Source organism: Nymphalis io, chromosome 18 (assembly GCF_905147045.1).
Source record: "Nymphalis io chromosome 18, ilAglIoxx1.1, whole genome shotgun sequence".
Taxonomy (NCBI): Eukaryota; Metazoa; Arthropoda; class Insecta; order Lepidoptera; family Nymphalidae; genus Nymphalis; species Nymphalis io.
This window is the reverse complement of record NC_065905.1, coordinates 9,460,512-9,483,148: the sequence shown is the minus strand read 5'-3', so window position 1 is coordinate 9,483,148 and position 22,637 is coordinate 9,460,512. Positions and strand designations below refer to the sequence as shown.

Sequence of the window (22,637 nt, the reverse complement as noted above, 5' to 3'; positions counted from 1 at the left end):
TTCCGTTTATAATAAACACTACACTTTCTTGTTGCATCCATACGTATCGGTTGCAGTTGCATATAATATGATGGTTGCTTATTAAATAAGCAATGTATAGATATTGGAGTTCAGTTACCATGGATACATTGCTAAATACCTACATGGTCAGTAGAGCAAATAAATAGAAATAATATACCTACGTAGTTCACTATTATTACTTAACTTTCTATTAAAGTTAAATAGCAAAATAAACTAATAAATTATTATATGAATTTAAAAAATCAATTTCGAAACAATAATATTGAGGATTGTCCTTTTTTGAATATTTCTTATATTACTTTTAAAACATGATGTAGTTTTTAGTTTCCATTTTAAACCATTTACCTTTTAAACCATTTACCATTTAAACCATTTATTTTGCTACACACATACATTACATAGATTATACAGAAGAAAGATAATTAAATTTAAAGAATACAGTGTAGGTAGCAAGGGGTTCATCTCAGTATAAGCTGTGCTAATGCACAGCACTGATTTTCAGATGGCCCCTGACTATTGGGTAAACATAAACAAATGCGCGCACACGAAAATAAATAAATGAAATTTTAAGAACAAAAAACTAAAACTAAAGTAAAAACTAAAATAAAAACTAAAGTAAAAACTAAAACTAAGTAAAAGTTTCATGTGATTATTTTAAATGAAATGCAAAAACGAGATATTTATTAGTTCAAAATTAGGAAACCTATCATATTTATTTACATACAGCACAATAGGTACAAAACTTGACACAAAGAATGTTTCGGATATATGATATTGAATTCATATTTATATTAAAGATTTTCGAAAATATTTTAACCACCAAACTGATTGTTTAAATTCAAGTGATGCATCTGTTCTAGGAAGAGTTTTTTACAGTCGATATGATCTTTTACTAATTACATGTATTGTTATTCTCTACTGTTTCCAGTCGAAAAATGTTTAACCGTTTCATTGACAATAAATTTGAAATGCTCGAAAGATATATATTTCTAAAAGATTAAAAAAATTATTAACTGCCACAAAATGTAGACTTATAAGTTATGGTATATTTAATGTTATATATATACTTTATATTTAATGTTATTTCCTAAATTTAAGTGGACTTTTTTCTTTTTTAGGAAATAAATGTCTTAAACCTTATATATATATTTCTCCCATAAATTTCAAACTTTATCGCCAACAATAACACTGTAATTGTGATAGGTATGAGTTCTGACTAAAATTGACTAATTGTAAATAAGTACATGATATATTCTGAGTTATCTTATCGCTGTAATAAAGCATTGTTATTTACAGCACAAGGGAATTTCTGACCCCGAGAATCTATTTTATACTCGGGTACTATTGACCAGAGAAACCCAATACAGGAAAAACTTCAATAATAATTATTATAAAATCGATTGTTATTGTATCGTCAAAGTTATCAGAAGTTATTAACCCGATACAAATTGCAAAGGCCCTATCGTCGCAGTGTCGATTGCGACCGCAGGCCAGCTGAGAAAGTTTACATTTTTTAACAAATCCATTAGTCGACCGCTAGGCACCGCGGTAAAAGAACGTGTATTAAGTTATAAAGAACCGAGTCCGTGCTTCATAATTGTGTTCGAAATTCTTAAGGAGAAACTTGTGTATTTGTGACGTTTTTTGGTTATTTATCAACGAACGCCATAAAGCCTTTGAAATATGAATGTAAGTTGAATATTTTTTTTTACAGTTTTACTTCAGGATCCTTTATTGTTGAAATAAAAAGTTAGTTAACTGATTCTACTCACTTGGTTTACTGGTTTTTTGTTACTGTTATAATATAAATAAGTGCTGATACATTAATGATAATAGATATTTTACGTATAAAATATCATATACCTTCTGATGTATAATTTAAATTAGTGATGAGGATGCTACTATTTATTTACGTTTTTATCTAAGATAAAAGAAATAAGCAGAAAAATTAGATCAGCAACTTAATATATATAAAATATGTAAGATTTAAATATATCTCGCGCAATTTAGAGTTTGAAAGTCATAGTTATTAATTAAATGAACCATAAGAAACGAAATCGTGAGTAATTTTTTTTTATAATAATTTGAACCAATAAGACATCCTTAATGTTGCCATAACATCTTATATTCAAAAAATATTTTTAATATTACAATTAAAAACAACGGTAAACATTATTTGATAGATTAGTTAGTGAAAATTTGTAGTGTTGTTAAATGTTATTAAATATTATTTACGTTTATGATATAACAAATTAACAATAATTAAACTGCTCAGCACATCTTACGTAAAGATAATGAAATTTGAGGAAATGATTTCTTTGATATGATTGATTTATCACTTATTGTAATAGTTATTTTTACATAATTAAACAACTGTACTATTTTATATAATACCAAATTACGTTTAACGGAAGTTTAAAAGGAACTAATCAGAATTTGATGTGTTTGATTGATTTACTAAGAAGATAAGTGAACAGGTAACTTGTATCAGACGTCAGCATCGTTCTCTTATTCTGATCTTATTTAATGTCAAATGAGACCCTTTAAATTGAATGTGTTTCATATGTAAGCTATATACTTATTAGTAACAGTAACAGCCTGTGAATGTCCTACGGCTGGACTAAGGCTTATTCCACCACGCTGCTCCAATGCGGGTTGGTGCAATACACATGTGTGGCAGAATCTCAGTGAAATTAGACACATGCAGGATTCCTCACGTTTTCCGTCACCGTCAAACACGAGATGAATTATAATCACAAATTAAGCACATGAAAATTCAGTGGTCCTTGCCCGGGTTTGTACCCACGATCATCGGTTAAGATTCACGCGTTCTTACCACTGGGCCAACTCGGTTACATCTTAGTATTGAGCTGCAATTAGTATATACCTAATACCATTTTTTTCACACACAGGTTAAGGCGTTTTTTTTTCGTAATAAATCAAAATAAAGCTATATACAAAAACATTGAATTATTATTTTGGCCTATTTCTTGCTATATATAATATATATGTTTCTTTTTCTTTTTGTAATGTTTTTAAATGAACATCAACAATAACAGAACTCTTGATTTAAGATTTTTAGAACATGCGCCAAGCGTCCTCGATAAGCATGTGTTGTTTGTTATCATTATTTCAGTTATTTGGTAGTTTGGATGAGTACGCCCGTAGCATATTGGATCAATTCCTGTTACTTCCGCTGCTGCAGAAAGATATTTCAGTAAACTGATGATTATAAAAAAATATTTAAGAAACAGCATTGGACAAGATCGCCTCCGACATATATCGTTAATTGCAATAGAAAATATGCTATGTGAACTTGGCACCCGACTTTTGAAAATCGATTTTTTTCTTTTTGATTCTTATAGATATTCGTATGTAGTTGATTGGAGTAAAAATTTTTTCGTTTGTAGTAGCTCTAAAAAAAATTGGAGGACATCGAAAAAAACTCATCCCCGGTTTTGTCGACACTCAAAATGAATCATTGATTCTTGAAGGGAATCGTTTGTAGTTGATTGTAGTGAAAAAAAATCGTTTGTAGTTGAAGCAAAAAAATCCTTAAAGTAAAAAAAAAATTTTAAACCTTTCAACAATTTTTTTTCTTTCACAAAACAAATACGAACGATAATGAGATACACCAGGTGACTATAAACGAAATGACTGTTACTACAAACGAAGAGAAGGTACTACAAACGAAATTAACGCTACTACAGGCGGAAAAAGTTACTACAAACGGCATTAACGCTACTACAAACGAAATGACCGCTACTACAAACGAATAGAAGTTACTACAAACAAAATTAACGCTACTACAAACGAAAAGAGGTTACTACAAACGAAATGACCGCTACTACAAACGAAATGACCGCTACTACAAACGAAATTAACGCTACTACAAACGAAATTAACGCTACTACAAACGAAAAGAGGTTACTACAAACGAAATGACCGATATTACAAACGAATAGAAGGTACTACAAACGAAATTAACACTACTACAAACGAAAAAAGGTTACTACAAACGAAATGATCGCTACTACAAACGAAATAAACAAAAAAAATGTCCATAAACGGAATTATCGCTACTATAAAATAAAGGGACCTGTTAAGTGTTCGGTAACATATTAAAATAATAAAATAATTCAATATCCTATAAGTAACGAGCATAAGTTATCTTTGACAGTTAGTAGATAGGCGGCATACTTCGTTTATTTCCCTTTATTGATCTCATCTGTATAATAAATATTCTGTATTGTCATGTGCGTCGTTGTTTATTTATTCCCATTTTCTTCTATTAAACACATAGAGATTTTACCCTTCATAGAGACGACGTATGGATTTAGCTTACTAGGGATAAGTTGAACTCACTGTTTCCTATCTATAATTAAGGCCAATATAAGTTCAAGCTACGCGGAAAGAGGGGATGAGGGCCCGATTCTTTCCTTATGCACCGGGGCCCTTGTCCACCTGCTACTGTTGATAGTATTTATTCTTTAAACGTATTTATTATTTTAAGACATCACACACACAACTCTCAAATATAGAATATGGAGATAATGCCGTAGACAAAAGACAAAATTTGATTTTTGCCCAATCGTTAGAACTTTCCGAAATTCACGAAATTAATTTATGTATAGGAATATATACAGGCAGTGCTCATTTAATATTTTATATTACTGACAGATGACAGTTCAGAGTATGTTATACATATACTATAATTAAACATATGCCTATTTTGTAACCACGTACAAAATGTTATGAATACTACGGAACGATTACAATCTTAAGCTTTAATGTGTGAACTTTGTTAAGACAAAAGGTAGTTTTTGCTCGTTTACGAAAACAGTGATAGCCGTAACTATTACTTTATACTGTTTTATATACAAAGGTCTATTAAAATATATATTTACAATAAGATCAGGCTTAAGATTCGTAGATATATTGTTAGTATTTTAGCCCTTAAGGTGCTGTGTACTTAGGTATAATATATTTTTGCAACCGAACTGCTGTACTTTTAATTTAAATACATGTATGTGACGTAAACCTAAAATTTTAACTTCAGTGAAATAAAAAAATATGTATGTAGTAATTAATGCAATAATTAAAAGTTTAAATTATTTAAAATCATAACGCAATCTAAACTTTTCATTGAAGCGACAAAACTATCTCGGCTGTACTATGTACATAAAAATTCACATACATTTACATACAATTGATAGAACCGCAAAAAGGAGTAAACTGTTCATTTTAATGTTAATACTGCAAGATTTGACCCCTCGTTAACTCTAACTTTCCTTTTCTTTTAAATAACCTGTTTCCTTTCACTAAAGAGAATTTGTATTTTAAGTTTCGCAACTTTATAACTGTCATATATAAAATAAAAAAGTCCAGCGAAATGAAATAATTATGATCTTTCAATCAAAAACTTTTTTTTCTATGTTACCTTTTTTGCATAGATGGCTGCTGGTAGCGCGGTTACAACCTACAATAATTCCAACAAAAATACATATTCAATTACTTCGTAAGGGGCGTAGAGGGAAGGTATTAGGTACCCTTTGTCCTTTTCTGTACACCTGACAATGTGTATGCAAATCTCGTGAAGATCGGTTGAATAGTTGAGTCGTGAAAGCGTAACAAACAAACAAACTCACTTTCGCATTTATAACATTAGTAGTACATATATATATGTCATATAAGACATGCAATTGTACCAAATATTATTATTATTTAAAAAAAAAGTTTTGATGCATTTTTGATGCGAATTTTTTACTATAAGGCACTTCCGGGGTTTGAATTTACGATTGGTTCCGGAGCAGTCGAAGGCACTCATCAGGTGTTAGATCATAATATAAATTCACGAGAACATTTTATGAATCATTGACTGAGTCAAGTTTCTTGTTTGAATAGTTAAGTGTGTTGAACTTTGATTCAAAAAAATTGTAATTATTTAAAGCATAAGCTATGTTAGAATTAAACAGTATAGTGGTTTAAATTTCAATACTAACTCTACTAAGTACTCAAATAAGATGCCTTCGCGTCATTGTTTGCAGTTTTTTTTATTTTTAAAATAAAGCAAAATTTATTAACATACTTATTTTATACAGAGGTAGGTTTTATTTGTATTATTTTAATGTTTAAAATTAAAAAAATCAGCTGTTAATGATAAATAAGGCGACGAATATTTTACTTGGTGGTAGGGCTTTGGTCCCTCTGATAATACACTATGTACCAGCTACTCCTCATATTCTGCCGCTAAACAGCCATACTTGGTATTGTTGTGTTCCGGTTTGAAGGGCGTGTGAGCCAGTGTAAATACAGGCCCAAGGGACATAACATCTTATTTCGCAAGGTTGGCTATGGGAGATTGTGGCCAGTCTGCCTTAGGTAGGCAGACTGATTTTTAATATTTTCGTATGTCTCCAATAATTACAAAAAGAGTTTATTATTTACATGGGAAATAAAAAATATAATAAATTCGATTACATAATTTAGCCTGCTAGTTCCAAGTTAACCGAAGCGCATTCAATTTTAAAGTTATATAATATTTGCCGAAATGATTGTGAGATAACGTATAAAATTATTAAAATTAACGTGTATACATAACTATTATATAGTTGTATCAAAATAAACGTTTTTTCCGCGTTAACATATATTTTTAAAAACGGATTCAGCTGCTCATATTTCCTTTCATTGTACACACTACAAATGAAACTACAGAGGGATCATTGATTGATTGATTGATTGGTTAAACAAGACATGTGATACTATATTGATCAGTCTTGATAGCATCACATGTCTTGTTTACCCAATCATTACGCGGTGAATGCTTAACGAGAATAACACCGTTTCCATGAAGTGATATCAGACTCGTTTTAATTTTTTCTTTTTCTATTAACTCATAGCAGAACAACGGGACACAGCTATGTTAAGGTTAGTTGTTACTGTCGCAATGTAAAACATAAATACTTTCTTAGTATAAAATATATGGGAAGTTTTTTAATGTTTTAAATTATGATTTTTATTCTACATGTATATAGTAGGAGTAAATAGCTAAATATCATCTTGGTCGTTGATTAGGTTCTTAAAAAGAATGGTTTTATTTCATCTAGCGCAGGAGTCCAGTGATCGACTGTGGCACTGGATTCAGTGATTATTTTTATATCGTTAAGGTGACGCTTTATGAGTGTCTCACGGTTTTATAAGCGAAGGCTACTAAGGGCTTTGTCTAAAAAACTTCGTGAGTTATTCGACAAGGCTACTGGATTGAAAAAAATAGCGGCTGTGCTATTCAAACCTAGGGCTGGATACTGGATGCTAGACTGGTTTGACGAGTAAAACATTGGTCGAATTGTCTACCCAGTGTCACAGGACAGCTGCTCTGTATTAAACTTTTATTCATATATCGATCAATTAGTTAATAGACCCGACAATGCGTCGCTAACCAGTATTTTAAGTTGTTTTATACTATTGGACTTTAAGTACACCAACTCACTAACCCATCTAGCCAGAATGCATCAATACAAATTGAGAGCTGGCGTAATAGAATACACTATGAGAGTTGTGACCACTAAGATGCTTGGAGCCGTGCACTAATCTACCAAAAGCAATAGTAACGAACCTAATTTTTTTTGTTATTTTTGATGATTATTCTACGATTTTATTTCATTCATTTGGATTGGGTACAAGGTTAAACGTAATCTTGGTGTAATGTTTTTTAAAAAATTACTACGTACGTACTTTTTTTTATCTTCCGGATGTCTATACTATGTCACGTTGACGGACGTCTGTAGTGTGAAGTAAGGTTGTTTCCAATTTAATTATTGCGTGATTTGAATTTTATTTACAAGGGAAGTGGTTAAGACTATGTCTACCTACGTTTGTTCGGCGTTGTTTTAATATTTAATCGGCTCACTGCCATTTCAGCTTGCTAATTACCTAGGCTCTGTCGATTACTTTAGTCGAGTGCACCTTGAGTGTCCACATCTCGGCTCTTTATGTAATTTAAAAGAGGATGAACTAAAACAAAGGTTTTGTAGAGAATAGACCTGTCGAAATTTCCCAAATGCGGTCAAGTCACAAGCGATTATTTTAACTAACAATAAGTTGCAGTGTCTGGCCGGTGTAGAAATATTCTTAAATAACCTTTAAATTGCAAGTATGAGATTAACTCTCTAAACATTATATTACAGATAGAAATATATCTATCCGTTTCCTTTACAAGGTTTTTAACTTAATCGTTTTACAATATGCTTTTCTAAGATTAATTCTGGAATGTAAATTATGCTTTTACTTAATAAATTTGTCATTTCATACTTTTATTATAACCTAATTATTAACCTCGTTGATTCGTTTTTAAGCTACATTTCCTGTTATTTTTATCAGAACTTTGACTTAATTCAACAGATAAAAAAATTAAATACTTATAACTTTAAATTAATTATACTTGTTATCCCTGACATTTAATTTGGTGTTAGTTTTGGTAAAAAACATTAAAATATTGAAAACACAGTATTACTGTTTGAAACGTTCAATATGGTTATTAGACGGACAAATATGTCAAAACAGATTCCGGTTTCGGAATTCGATCCAGTTTTATTATCTGCGTGAGGGCGTTTGGTGAACGGCAAATCCTAGGCCTATCTATCTTTAGGTAAGCTAATCTGACCTTATCAAAATGAATAAATTTATAGTTTATATAAGTAAATTAAGAGATTGTACGGTATATTAAACATTTAATAGAGAAATGGGAGGTCGATGTTCGATTTGGATGAAATCGGAAAGTCACTCACGGTCGATCCCATTGGAATAATGGGGTTGAGGGTCTCCATCTCAAAAAGGGAGGCCCCACCCTTAATTCACGAACCACGTCGGGGCCCTCTTCGAAAGGCATATATAAGTAAAGCATAATAAGGTATCTGGGAATGATCCTGGACGAAAGCTTCGGGCGGGATTTTATGCACCTGGACCCGGAGTTCATCAACGCGCTTGTCACCAATGAGTCCCACATAACTACTACATGTGGGGCAAACGCGTAAAGACTTTTTTAGTTTCCTAAAATCGTCCATTCCTGGATCGTCGTGTTTTCACACGAAGATCCAGGACAAAACATAACTTACACTCAGTATCCTTGCGTACGAGATTAATAAAGGATAGCCACAAATATAGAGTAAGGATTGCAAACACCATAAAATTACTTTAAATATTTTGTGTAGCCATTGCGTAACATAAATGTTACCGCGACAATATAAACCGCAAACTATAGATATAAGTACGTTACATCGCAAGCCTTTCCAAAGACCATTAGTCTGATATGCTTTAATTAATGTTATACCAATAGAAATAGAGCGCATATTAGTAAATCAATTACAATTGCCGTCAATATTATAAGAAGTGAGAGTATATCAGGAAATGAACAGACTGCATTCCAAGTGTTTGCTGTCACTTTAGTTTTTATTACCGTGTAATAAGTTTGATAATACCTTGTACGAATTTATTTTTATTTAGGTAATTCTTTCGACCATGCATTTCGCGTTATAGTACGTATCTTTCTTTTTTTTTTTTAATCAAGTAAGTCAAGAGCGTGTCAATGGCAATGATTCAACGGTATATTTTTTTGTTGATGTAAACATCATTAGAATTATATTGTTGCGCTTGATGATAATGTTTATTTTCTTGTATTAATTTAACAGTAACGTAAGTGATAAGTTACGTAAGCGCCGCAGCTTTGCCATTAGGTAATCGTGGTGAAAATTTCATTGTTGTTTAAATCAAATGGTTAATGTATCATTATCACTTATTCAATAAAAATAATAATATATATATATATATATATATATATATATATATATATATATATATATAATCACTAAATCATCTGAAACGGCTCGTAACGAAGTCTCAAAATTTGTATTTTCTTTTATCTATATTTCCGTATATATTATACCGTTATATATTATTCCGTTTATATTATATTGTTGCGCTTGATGATAATGTTTATTTTCTTGTATTAATTTAACAGTAACGTAAGTGATAAGTTACGTAAGCGCCGCAGCTTTGCCATTAGGTAATCGCGGTGAAAATTTCATTGTTGTTTAAATCAAATGGTTAATGTATCATTATCACTTATTCAATAAAAATAATAAAATATATCAATTATATATATATATATATATAATTATGAAACGGCTCGTAACGATGTCTCAAAATTTGTATTTTCTTTTATCTATATTTCCGTATAAGTATTTCCGAAAAAAAAGCAATTTTTCACAAAAAAAAAAGAAAAAGCAAAAAAGCTAGTCGAGGACAGTTCGGTCGCCCTGTATTAATCACGAGTACGGTACGGGTATTTGGTATCGAACCTACTGCCTAGTGCATAGCATTCTGGCAAACTGTCCAATTATATAATGTAATCAAACATTAAAATGATTCCATACACATTTAAAACTTTTTATTTTTTAACTAGTTAGAAATATTTCTAACAGTTGGGTACTATTAAGTTGCCATTGAGTTATCATCAGGTGTATCGTGATGTTCATCTGATATTTTTCTCATATATTTTTTCTAATGAAAGCTAATAAAAAAATATTTAATCATAACAGACAATACATAAGAGAATATCGTGTATAAGAATTGTCAGAATTAAGACAGTTTAGTGCACTAGGAATAAACTTCGGTAGTTTCGGTTGTTAAGTACATTTTTAAATTATCATATTTCGTCAAGGCGTTGTTTTTCCAATTCTATTATAACGGGAACAGTTTGTACATTATGACATCTTCAGGCGGTACTTTCAATGATAGAGTATCCCTTAATGTGACATTTCTTGTAAAAAATTTCGTAAATACATCCATAAAAGTGTAATCCGTTCAATTTAACCCGTATTGTCCCGGTGCGAACGAGACGGAATTCTCCCTTGCATCCAAATTGACGAGAGCGAAGGAGACAGAGTTATATTTATCTCCATTTCTAGGAAGATGCGGTTTCACCCAAAGAGGTATTAAAGGTTGTAAGCTCTACCCATAATTCCTTACTTTTAGTGCACTTGTAATCATAGCCCAGTAATTAGAAGATGAAAATTTTAAGGAAGGTTGCGGATTCAAGCCAAAAACCACCAATTTTTCATACAAACAACGAATATATAGATCAAATCTGTCTCATGTGCATCCACAAACCTCGGTGCATTTTCATGGTGGAATATGCTCCAAGCTCTACTAACAAAAATATGGTTTAGTCCAGCAATGGGACAATTTGCAGGCTGTTAGTTGACTTACTTTTATTTAAACTGTAAATAAGACATTATCGCTCATGAAACGATTGCCTGCAACGAGAAGTATATTTTTAGACATAACACAAAAACGAACGCGGATAAAATGTGACGCCATTTTATTTCTTTCTTTAACTCAAATCCATTCAAACAACATACTATATACCATACTCATTTAAAATTTAAAAAATATATTACATTTAGTTACATGTGCTTTCTATGGTATAGATAGGCGGACGAGCATATGGGCTAATGCACCACCTAGTGGTCAGTGGTCACCAACGCCCATAGACATTGGCACTGTGAGAAATGTTAACCATCGCTTACATCGGCAATGCGCCACCAACCTTGGGAACTAAGATGTTATGTCCCTTGTGCCTATAATTACACTGGCTCACTCACCCTTCAAACCGGAACACAACAATACTAAGTACTGCTGTTTTGCGGTAGAATATCTGATGAGTGGATGGTACCTACTGTCGTTACCATTAAATAATTTAAACTTAAAACTTTTACAAAATGTTCTCAGACTTTTATGTATGAAAATTCTGATTACATAAAGAAACGAGGTTCCCAGGAAAAAAAGATGGAATGAACACAATTATTTTTAGATTAATATGAAAACGGAACTGTTTGCGTTTTTCTCACGCGCGTTTTTAAGTATTTAAAAATAGATTTAACTTTCTAAATAAGTATAATAATGGTAAAATGGTTAAATTTAGAAATAATAGTAGTAAGTATATATTCATATTTATATAAAAAGTTCGAACATTCTTAACAGGGGAGGCCTTAACCCAACTACAACTTAACCCTTGATGGTTAACTAACACTTGATGGTAGTCATTTGGGCATGTCTGTGTAGGTACTACCCGGTCATCCAATATTTTATCGCCAAACAGCAATACTCAGTAGGTGTAGGCTCAAGGTCGGTGGCGCAAAGGCGGTGTAAGGGTTGATTAGTATTTCTTAAGGCGCCAATATTTATGGGCGGTGGTGACTACTTACCATTACCATTTGCCCGTCCGCCAACCTACAGAAAGAGTGAAATCGTTGTGTATTTACTGGCTATACAACGATTATTTGTAAGGCCGCTACGGTTTTGTACTGTGTACAAAAATAATACAAAAGTATGTATTAAGCATATTTCAGAAGACCACTTTATATCATAAAGATTATTTTTAAATTTAAAATGTATATACTATTTAAATATATGTCATGGGCCCAAAGTGATTTACGTATAATCCATAGATTCAAGTCACGATATTTTCTGATTGATCTGCTATTTATGATGATCATTAACGTGCTCAGAAGGTACCATTATAATCAGCTATGCGCCTAATAAAATAAGTAAACCGGTTTTGTTTAATTATAAAAAACCATACATCTTAAAGTTAAAAATGCTAGTAAATATTTATTGAAATGTAAAAGTCACAGTATTTGTCATTAATATAAGTTGCAACAAATAGAAAAACAAATTTAAGACAAGTGACACTTCATGTAACTGTGTCAACGTTACTAATAGCGTTTCTATATTTAGCACTCAAATCGCAGTCGAAATTATATTGTCATTGCGTTAAAAAAAAGTAAAAAAAAATAAACAAATTATGAATATAAGACTTGCCAGTAAAATAAAAAACATAATAAGTTTTTCTACAAAACTGTCGATAAGTTTTCATGACTAGAAACACTTTACACAAAACGATACTTTATGATTTGATTTCAATGATTAAAGTGAAACGTACTATGTATATAAATTACACAGATCTACATTCAATGGCTGTTGTTTTCTCTATAATTGCTATTATTCATTTACCGCAGTTCTTTGACTGTCATTCTCATGGTGAAATTCTATACAAATCGTTGTCTGTTATTTTGTTTATATTTATATCTTTTTTAACATACAAATATAATAAAATTACCAATCATTATAAATAGTCTTTTAATAGTTAAATAGTAACTTCATAAACTATTTAACTTGAAGTCTGTAAAGCGTTATTATATCGAGAATTTCCTACAATCAAAATCGGCGCTATTCTAATTTTTTTTTTAATTGTGATCGAATGCTTTCTACTAAAATATATTTATTATTTTACAAAACATAAGAAAAATGTAGAAATGATAGATACTTGACCAATTAACCGTTTAACCACTTTCACCCAAAACTTTCCTCGTTTCGAGACTGGTTTTGAAGTTTAAAAAAAGTTGATCACGACAATCTCGTAACCAAAGTATTTTATTGTTATCTGTAAATTGTTACCAAATAATCTTGTTTAAAAAAAACTAACATTGAACTCTTGTAGATGTAATCAGAATGAAATCATTCTGCCCAGATTTTATTTTGGGACCGATTTTATTAAATAGGTCCTTAATAATAATTTTTAGTTTTCAATTTTAAGTGGGTTTTTAGTTGGAATGTAAATGACTCCTTGGGCCGATATGGATTTAGTGATAGTTGTGGTTTGCTTACATCGACTAAATTAAAACTTATTCTTTATTCATCATAAAATTGTGTAATGCTATGATTGCTTACCCCATAGACTATGGTCGACATAATAAGTGAAAAATACTGAATAGATCTGATTGAACCCAATAAAAATGAGTCTTGTACTTACGTTATTTCAGTACATTTAAAATATACGTGCATATATAAAATATCAAGTTCTATTGAATTATAAATATAAACTTGATTTACATATATGACTAAAATTTACCTTTGTGAAATAATTCATGAACATTAAAAAAAAAATAGTACGGAAACTAGTGCTTACACTATTTGAAATTGTAGTTGCTTTATCGATATTGCAAAATTCAGACAGCAATTGGGCAGCGGACTCTAAGTGAAAGGTATCAGGGTCTTATTTAAATGTTTAAATTTTTCGTCAACTGAATAACAATACAATTTAATATAACATTATTCTGCATAGATACGCAACATATGTAATGCTATGCATTCAACGTTCCATTTGTTACGTAATACAGCTGTATCTCGAGAGATATAAACAAACAAAAGCTGTTTGTTTTTTTTTCTCTTAATATCATCAAGAGAGTACATGCCTTGGGAACAATGCTCGTTCCATTGCAAATGCTTTTCATGTATATTCGTTTAATTTTTGACGTGTCTTTTACTTTTTAAAATGCCGTTGCTGGCGTTATTTAGCCAGCATCTGTTGATTTGTATTTTATACTTAGGTATACTACACAAAGTTTCCACGTTTGGATGGTTGTGGTCGTTTCAACATGAGAAAAAGAGTTGTTAAATATGAACTATTATCTAAGAATAAAAATAACTTCCAAGTTAAAAGCTACGGTCATATCGTTGTTACAGCCAGGGAACAAAAAAGTATACTGTTAGTCACTAGGTATCCATAAGGGCCAAAAGACAACTCTTGTTTACACCTTTTTAAATATAACTTTGATATCCGTTCAACTTTTAAATGTTCGTTCTAATTAATTTATTTAAATGTTAAACGAAATATAGAGCGAAGACGTCACACATCCTGTTCGGCCAGTTTTGATGGGGAATTGATTCATACTTGTAAATGGTACTTACATTAAATATTCGGACAACTAATGTAAATTATTAATTTTCCAACCGAACCAGTTATGATGTTCCAATTAACATGTTCCAAATGTTAATGAGATGTTAAATTCCAGAATACTATTTGCATTTTATATACAATAACATGCGCATAAAAAATTGTTGTAAGCGTTTGAAACCTCTAAAAACTCAAGAAACCTATATTTTCAACTATCCTATGAAATTAGCTTAGTTGTCGTATCATCATTATTCTCATATTATAGGAGTATCCTCATATTATAGCTCCGTGGTTTATGATCCTAATCTGGGCATATTAAACTTCTATATGTTTGAACGGAAGTTGTTTCACGGACGAAATGATAAAAAAGAGATTTATATAAAAAAATTTGTTCGATACATTTTTAATCATAAGTACTTACGCGGACGACGCATTGAGAACTTAACTGTGATAGAATATCAATTACTTAAATATCATACTTCTATAATCTATGTTTATAATACTTATTATTAAAAAAAAATAGTTTATTGAAAAAAAAATTATATTGCTAGTTAAATGGAAAAAATACTTTTGTCTTTACACACACAAACACACATATATAATTATGGCTCATTCCGGAATCGTTTCCATTATTTTGTTACAGATAATTTCGGTACCTAATTTTGTTAATTTTAAAGTCAAGAATTAGACGAAATGAGGTATTTAAGTACTTCATTTGTACTACTCATTTAATTAAATCGAGTTTTAAAATTTAAATAAGTTTAAATTCTTGAAAATATAACATATATTTATTCGTCGTATGTATTTTAATTTTAATATGTTTTTATTTGTATATTAAAACAATAACTACGAAATGTATACGTAATTAATAAGTTTAATACTTGGTGATATTACTGACAGTAATGTAAGTATATCGTCAGTAGTGAAGTTTCACTTTCCTTACAATTCCCACCACGAAGTGGTACCTTAGCACGCGCATACTAATCGTTATTCGTTACAACTGCCGATTTGTTCATCAGACATTAAATAAAATCACCTTTTTCTTTTAAATATTACATAGTAGAATGAAAAGTTCACAACACAACATAAGTTTTCTTTTTCTCATTTCTATGGTCTATCCTTTTTTTTTACTTATTAAGTACGTTTAAATATAATAAATAGTATTTAAGTATAATCTTTGTAATATGTCGTGATAAAATATTTTTAGGCATTCTATATACTTACGTCACATCTATAAAATATAACAAAAAAGTTTATTTAATAAAAAGAAAGAGATATTTTATAAATCTTATTTATTATTACATTAATAAAAATAGTCATCAAGACCGATTACGACCACGGCGGCCAATCTCAAGAGATTAGCTAACTGCGCAGCATATTATAGTGCACAACACAGTTCAGTGCAGTCTACTCTCATAATCTTCCTCGGCACTCTGATACGACCGGTAAGAGTTCAGGCGCAGGACCAACAGGTTTACGTGCTTTCCGACGCAAAGGAGTTTACACACTTCCAACTTCCAGACTCCGGACTGCTACTGAGAATTTTCGACAGAAAATCTCAATAACATTTTATTGGCCCGACCTGGGATTTGAACCCAGGACCTCAGGGTCTGCGGCCTTATATCTAGCCACTAGATCAACGAGGCAGTCACATTATTACGAGTAACAAAAGATTTATAACACGATCACACTGAAACCATTGCCAAATATATTTTTCACCGATATCAAGTCATAAACAAACTTCACACGTATTGCACTGACCCTCAATTGCAAAACCTACAATTGTTCCAAAGTGTAGCAACGTCGTGGTAACTGCAAACGAAATTACGATTACTTTCAAGTAACTGGTAGCGTTTTGAACAAAAACATACCTCTTTCCTTTACTTCAATGTAAGTCGTTCTTATGTTTATGGCTGAAATAAAGTACACTATTTATTAGCATCTAACAAGAATAGTAATAATTTGTAAAACCAATATAAAAATATAACTTAATAAAGTTCTTATAATTCGATATTTTACAAAATTATATGTAATGTGTCACCGGTTTCCGCGAAAAACGACAAGAGTTTATCTAAACGAATCAAATTACATGATTAATAATTTGTATTAACTTTCTAAAATGGTTTTTTTATTTCTTGATAAACGAAAAATCCACACTATTATTATCAACTTTATAAACTTATTTAGAATATTTTAGAAAAGTAATCAGTTTATCTATTTGAAATATGTAATGATTACAAAATTATATGTTTTATGACGAGCCGGTTGGCGTGGTTGGTAGATACTTGCCTTTTCACGCCGAGGTTGTGGGTTCGATTCCCACCCAGGACAGATATTTGTATGCATGAACATGTCTGTTTGTCCTTAGTCTGGGTGTAATTTTCTATATAAGTATGTATTTACAAAAGAAAAGTAGTATATGTAGTATATCAGTTGTCTGGTTTCCATAGCACAAGCTTTGTACAAGCTTAATTTGGGATCAGATGGCCGTGTGTGAAATATGTCCCAGGATATTATTATTATTATTGATTTTTTTTTTAACTTTTATACAATATATAGGTAATTTTAATTTAAACTTGCTTTCAATTAATTAAATAACATTGGAAAAACTTAGTTCTCAATAGTGAAACTTATAAAAAGCCGTAAATGTCCCACTGCACCCAGCAATCAAAATGATACTCAGCAAAAGCCAAAGGAAGCTTCATAAAGAATTAGAGTATATACAGCTGCCAGAAATTAATCCGACACATGCATGTTTTCTCACAATATTCTCCTGCATTGGCGAGCAAGAGATAATTAAAACGAAACTCGTGAAAACTCCCTTGCCCAAATTTCAACCATAAATCTTATATTCGGATCCACGTATTCTTCAATCCACATAGCTTCCGCGCATCTTATCACCACAAAATACAATATTACGTACGTAATCAATAAGATTACTAGTTGGCGATATTACTGCCAGTAACGTAACATATGTTTACAGGCGATTGAGCGATTGATAAGACGAGAAATATTATACTACCAAACAGCAATATAAAAGCAAATACTAAATATATTATTGTGTTCCGGTTTAAAGGATGAATTAGATTTCAAGGTTGATGGCGCATTGGCGATGTAAAGACCACTCATTGGTGGCCAGGAATTGTTTGTATTTCGTTCCACGCCATTATCTATGAGCAGAGGCTAACATCATATTGGAACAATTTACCCGCTATCCTCTTAACTAAAGTTAACTTATATTATATTATGTGTATTGAAATCGATTCTACGTAACACTTCACTATTTAATATGTAGAGCGTGTGGTTCCGACGCACCTTGAACAGTGATTTCCTACTTCCCCTGTATTTATTACAGAAATGTAATATTCGTGCGTGAAAAAATATTGCAAATGACTTAAATACTTGCTAATATTATATCAAACCCTATATAATGGCGTAATGCACGTATGTATTGTCTGGATAAGTATGGTGATTAAAACAATTTTAAAGCCTTGATCGAATAGTTGTTATTAGAAATTGTGAATATTAACCCACGATTGGGAATTCTAAACGGGGAAAACACCATATGTTATTTTCATCTCTTGCTCGGCGGGAGAAAATCTCCCACATGTGTTATATCCGGCAACAATTGGACAAATTGACCACTCATTAGAGCAGCGTGGTGAAATAAGTTCCAAACCTTTTCAAGGAGCTCAAACACACAGTTTGTTACTTAACCTTTTTACTTTTAACGACAATTTTAAAAATAACTTTTTTAAAGGAAAAGACCCTGCCACGCATTTTACGTAAAAAAAACTCAAACTATTATTTACTGAAGTTAGAGAAAAAAAAGCAAAGCGAGTGAACGAGCCTACAATATTAACTTTCAAATAAATCCACAGAACAATGTTATATAAAATATATAGTTACACGTTTATTAAATTTAGAAATGATTGCGGCTAAAAACGTACGCCATACAATATTGTCTGATCTTATAAATTCTCACGCTGATATTAAAATTAGTTATCTGTGGTTAACTTAAAATATGGAAATATATTCACGTGCAATCATCGAACTTTAATTGTGTAATCTACAAAGTAAACAAAAGAAAAACAGAAGATTTCTATCCTGTTTTTTATTATACAGTTTGAATATGTAATATTTTATGCTATCAATATTTTTAGCAGAATTAATAGTTTAATTAGTTTTTTTTCTTTCGGTGTAACTTACAATAAAAATAACTTAATTAAATTGTTTAAAAACTACTTTTCAAAACAATGGAAATTTCGTCATTCAATTTATTTGACCGTTTTTATTTTAAGTTCTGACCAATTATTTCCAATTTTTTTTCTTTTGATTGATTTATAATATAGTGGCAACACATATACTTTTCTCTCCTAATAAGCCTGTAAAATATTATAACCTTTACCAATTAAAGCAGGAGTAAATACAATCCTATTTTCTAATAGCTCTGCTTATTTTTATTAACTCTTTTCCAATCAACTAGTTTTATATCCTCTTTAATTTTACTTCCGAAATTCCTGATAATAACTTCGCCGACATTCAAAACACCATTTTCTCCGAAACCATAATGAACCACATAGATATTATTTAAGATATCGACCAATTATATCACGTCAATTTAATGTTAAAGCGATTTAGTTGTTTTTACTTCTCCTGTGTTGGGTATAGTGATAGTAGTGTGATAGTTTTTTGGCTTAAAAATAAAATTCCGCATATATATCCGCAATAAAAACCATATCCGTCATTTACTTACTACGACGACAATTTTCATACAAGTCTTTGCAAAATACGACAATCGTTTACGAAAATATTTAAGTATGAGAAACAAATAACACACCATAGCCAGTCTACTTTCTATGAACCTTCATTCGTGAACTACATATACTTACATCCGCATATCTTATGATATAAAGAGATATGTCAAAAGAAAAAAAGAACATCAAAATACATTAAGCTAATCTATCGAGTTGTTTATAAAAAAAAACATTGAAAACACAAAATTTCGAGTGCAAATGCGCAATTTATTAGAAAAAATCTTCAATAGTAACAAGTAAAACGTGCTTCTCTGTTAACGATAACCGTCAACGAGAACACGGAAAAGTGTCATTGAACTAACACACGCATATTACTTATTCCACGACTCCAGACATGTCAATGTCTTATTAACATCATAATTGCACGAAGATATTATTTTCAAACGAAAGCTTCCAAGTTTGAAAGATTTTACGCGCTAAAATTCTGCCTACGTATGTAAGTCATTTGAAAATAGAAAACGAACTAATGACCCGCTAGCGCTGCTTGAGAAAAGGAAGCTACAGTAGGTCACGTCTGAATAATATGTTTTATTTGTTATGCATAACACGTGTTGGGAAATTATAAAACAAATCAATATTTTATATATTGACTTATTGTCTGAGCCTGTGAATTGATAATAACAACATTAAAACAAATCTAAATTCATTACATAGTGAAATTCACACAATCGACTATAAAAAAAAGGTAAATATAATATCTGCGTAGTAATAAAACAACAATACAAAAGTTATTTTTAAACCCGTCATTATTTCCACTTTTTATTTTTTATTTATTTATTTTTATTTTTTATTTATCTAATTATTTTGGTTTAAAAAAAAGTCTATTTATAGTAAATTCTTTTAAAATATTATTTTAAATTTTCACAATTCTAAAATCTGTAATACCATTTCGAATTATATTAAATATTTTTACACTATAATAATAATAATAATTTATTTATTTAAGTAAAAAGACTCATATACAAAATTACAAAAAATAAAATAAACACTACTATCTACTACTTATATAATTTACTGGTCCAGCCGAAACTTTAAAATGGCTTTTACATTATGAAAAGTCTTATTTAAAATGATTTAGATATAACCAGTATAAAGCCAGTGAAAGTGTTTACTTTTAAATTAAGATCTGTGGCGTAATTTTGCGTAATAAATAAATACCGTAATATTATTATGTTTGACGTTTATGAAGTGGATCGAACTAAATATTGTGCAGCGCAATATTTATTAGTTCGTTTAGCAGATTTTGTACTATTTATTTCGCTTTGACGATGATTAGTTTTAGATACGTCATAAAATAAACTTTGCTTTTATGTGCATAATAGACCTACTAAACATTATTGCTAAATTAAATATTTTGTCTTACATTAGTAAGGTCTTAAAAAATATGTTATAACCTAAGGAATTCGCTAAACGCTAGCGAATCATAAAACGTTACACGTTGCCAAGGTTAACTGAATTCGCACGAAAATGTTAATACTTACGAAAGTCTCTAATTCTGAAGGTTTTTTTAAATGAAAATAATTTTAAACCCTTGTATCTTACAAACGAATGGTGCTTATATCTATGTTAATAAGGATTTTTTTTCCATTTTCCAGATAATATGGTACGGCGTAGCAATCCTGGTTTTATTGGAAAAAGGCGTCAATGGACATGGAAGGCTAATTGAACCTCCATCTCGGGCAACAGCTTGGCGTTATGGATTCGACACACCACACAACTATAATGACCACGAGTTATATTGTGGAGGGTTTACCAGACAGTGGAATAAGAATGGAGGCAAATGTGGTGTCTGCGGGGACGCCTGGGACGTCCCTAAGCCTCGCCCCCACGAATTAGGAGGCAGATTTGGCAAAGGTGTTATCGTCCGTCGTTATGCTCCAAAAGACACAATAGTTATCAAAGTGGAATTGACAGCCAATCATAATGGATTCTTTGAATTTAGAGTGTGTGACGATCCAAAAGCAACAGATCAAGACTGCATGGATAAATCAATTCTTCATTTAGCAGGAAAAGCTGAAACGAAATACTATCCTCGCGAAGGTAACAGGATTTATGAGATGAAATATCAGCTTCCTGATAATATGGAATGCACACATTGTGTATTGCAATGGAAATATATCGCTGGTAACAATTGGGGAACTTGCGCTAATGGAACAGGTGCAGTTGGCTGCGGGCCACAAGAGGAATTTAGGGCTTGTGCGGATATAGCTGTAGGGGACCGCTTTACCACTACAACCAGAAGACCTAGGCCAGCATACGTTCCACCCAGCAGGAAACCTCCAGTGCCAATTCCAGAAGAATCTACTGGAAGTGCATGGTACGGCATCCTTATTGCCTTGCTCACTCTGTTCATCGCAATTTCTGCGATGGCGGGAATATACCTGTACTATTACAGAGGAGGTATAAATATAAAAAGTCTCTTAAAATCCAAGGTGCCCAAACCTGCACCAGTTCCTCCGCCAAGACATAAAAGAGCGTCTCTCTCCAGAGAAACTCCTCCAGAAATCTCCGCACCAAAAATTATATCAGAATCTGGCTTCGAAACAGTAGATCTAAGATCGAAATAATTTAAGTGAGGCTGATTTGAAACTGCCACTGCCGATTTTAGTCATAAATAGATTTACGATAGATGTAGAATAAATAAATCTCAATGCGTGATTGATTGTGCTGTGTATTGGATCAGAAATTTTTGAACCGCAAAAAAAATATATTTATTGATGTTACGCACTTTAAGTTATTTATTATTATTTTTTGACTTCGTATAACAATATATTTAATGAGTAATATGAATATATTGAAATTAATAATATAAATGCATTGTCCTTAATCAAAAGTGGTTCGAAAATCTGTCAATAACGATGTAAGAAAAAACAGAATGGTGTATTTATGTTAAATTAAATTTAATAAAAAAATATGGAACTTTCATTTCTAAACCCAATACATTACGAAAGTATATAATGTAATAAAATGATTCAGCTAGTATGAATTTAGTATTTTATTTATAT

The 22,637-nt window shown here is 31.1% G+C and overlaps 1 protein-coding gene and 1 long non-coding RNA gene across 2 annotated transcripts in view; one reads left to right on the top strand and one right to left on the bottom strand.

Moving 5' to 3' along the window:
• Positions 1–22,637, bottom strand: part of LOC126775502 (uncharacterized) — a 366,351-nt gene that overhangs the window by 237,867 nt on the left and 105,847 nt on the right. The window lies entirely within an intron of this gene.
• LOC126775462 (uncharacterized) lies at positions 1,566–22,488 on the top strand. Its single transcript, XM_050497431.1, has 2 exons — positions 1,566–1,710; positions 21,228–22,488. The coding sequence occupies exons 1-2, from the start codon at positions 1,705–1,707 to the stop codon at positions 22,197–22,199; spliced, it is 978 nt and encodes a 325-aa protein (XP_050353388.1). The 5' UTR covers positions 1,566–1,704; the 3' UTR covers positions 22,200–22,488.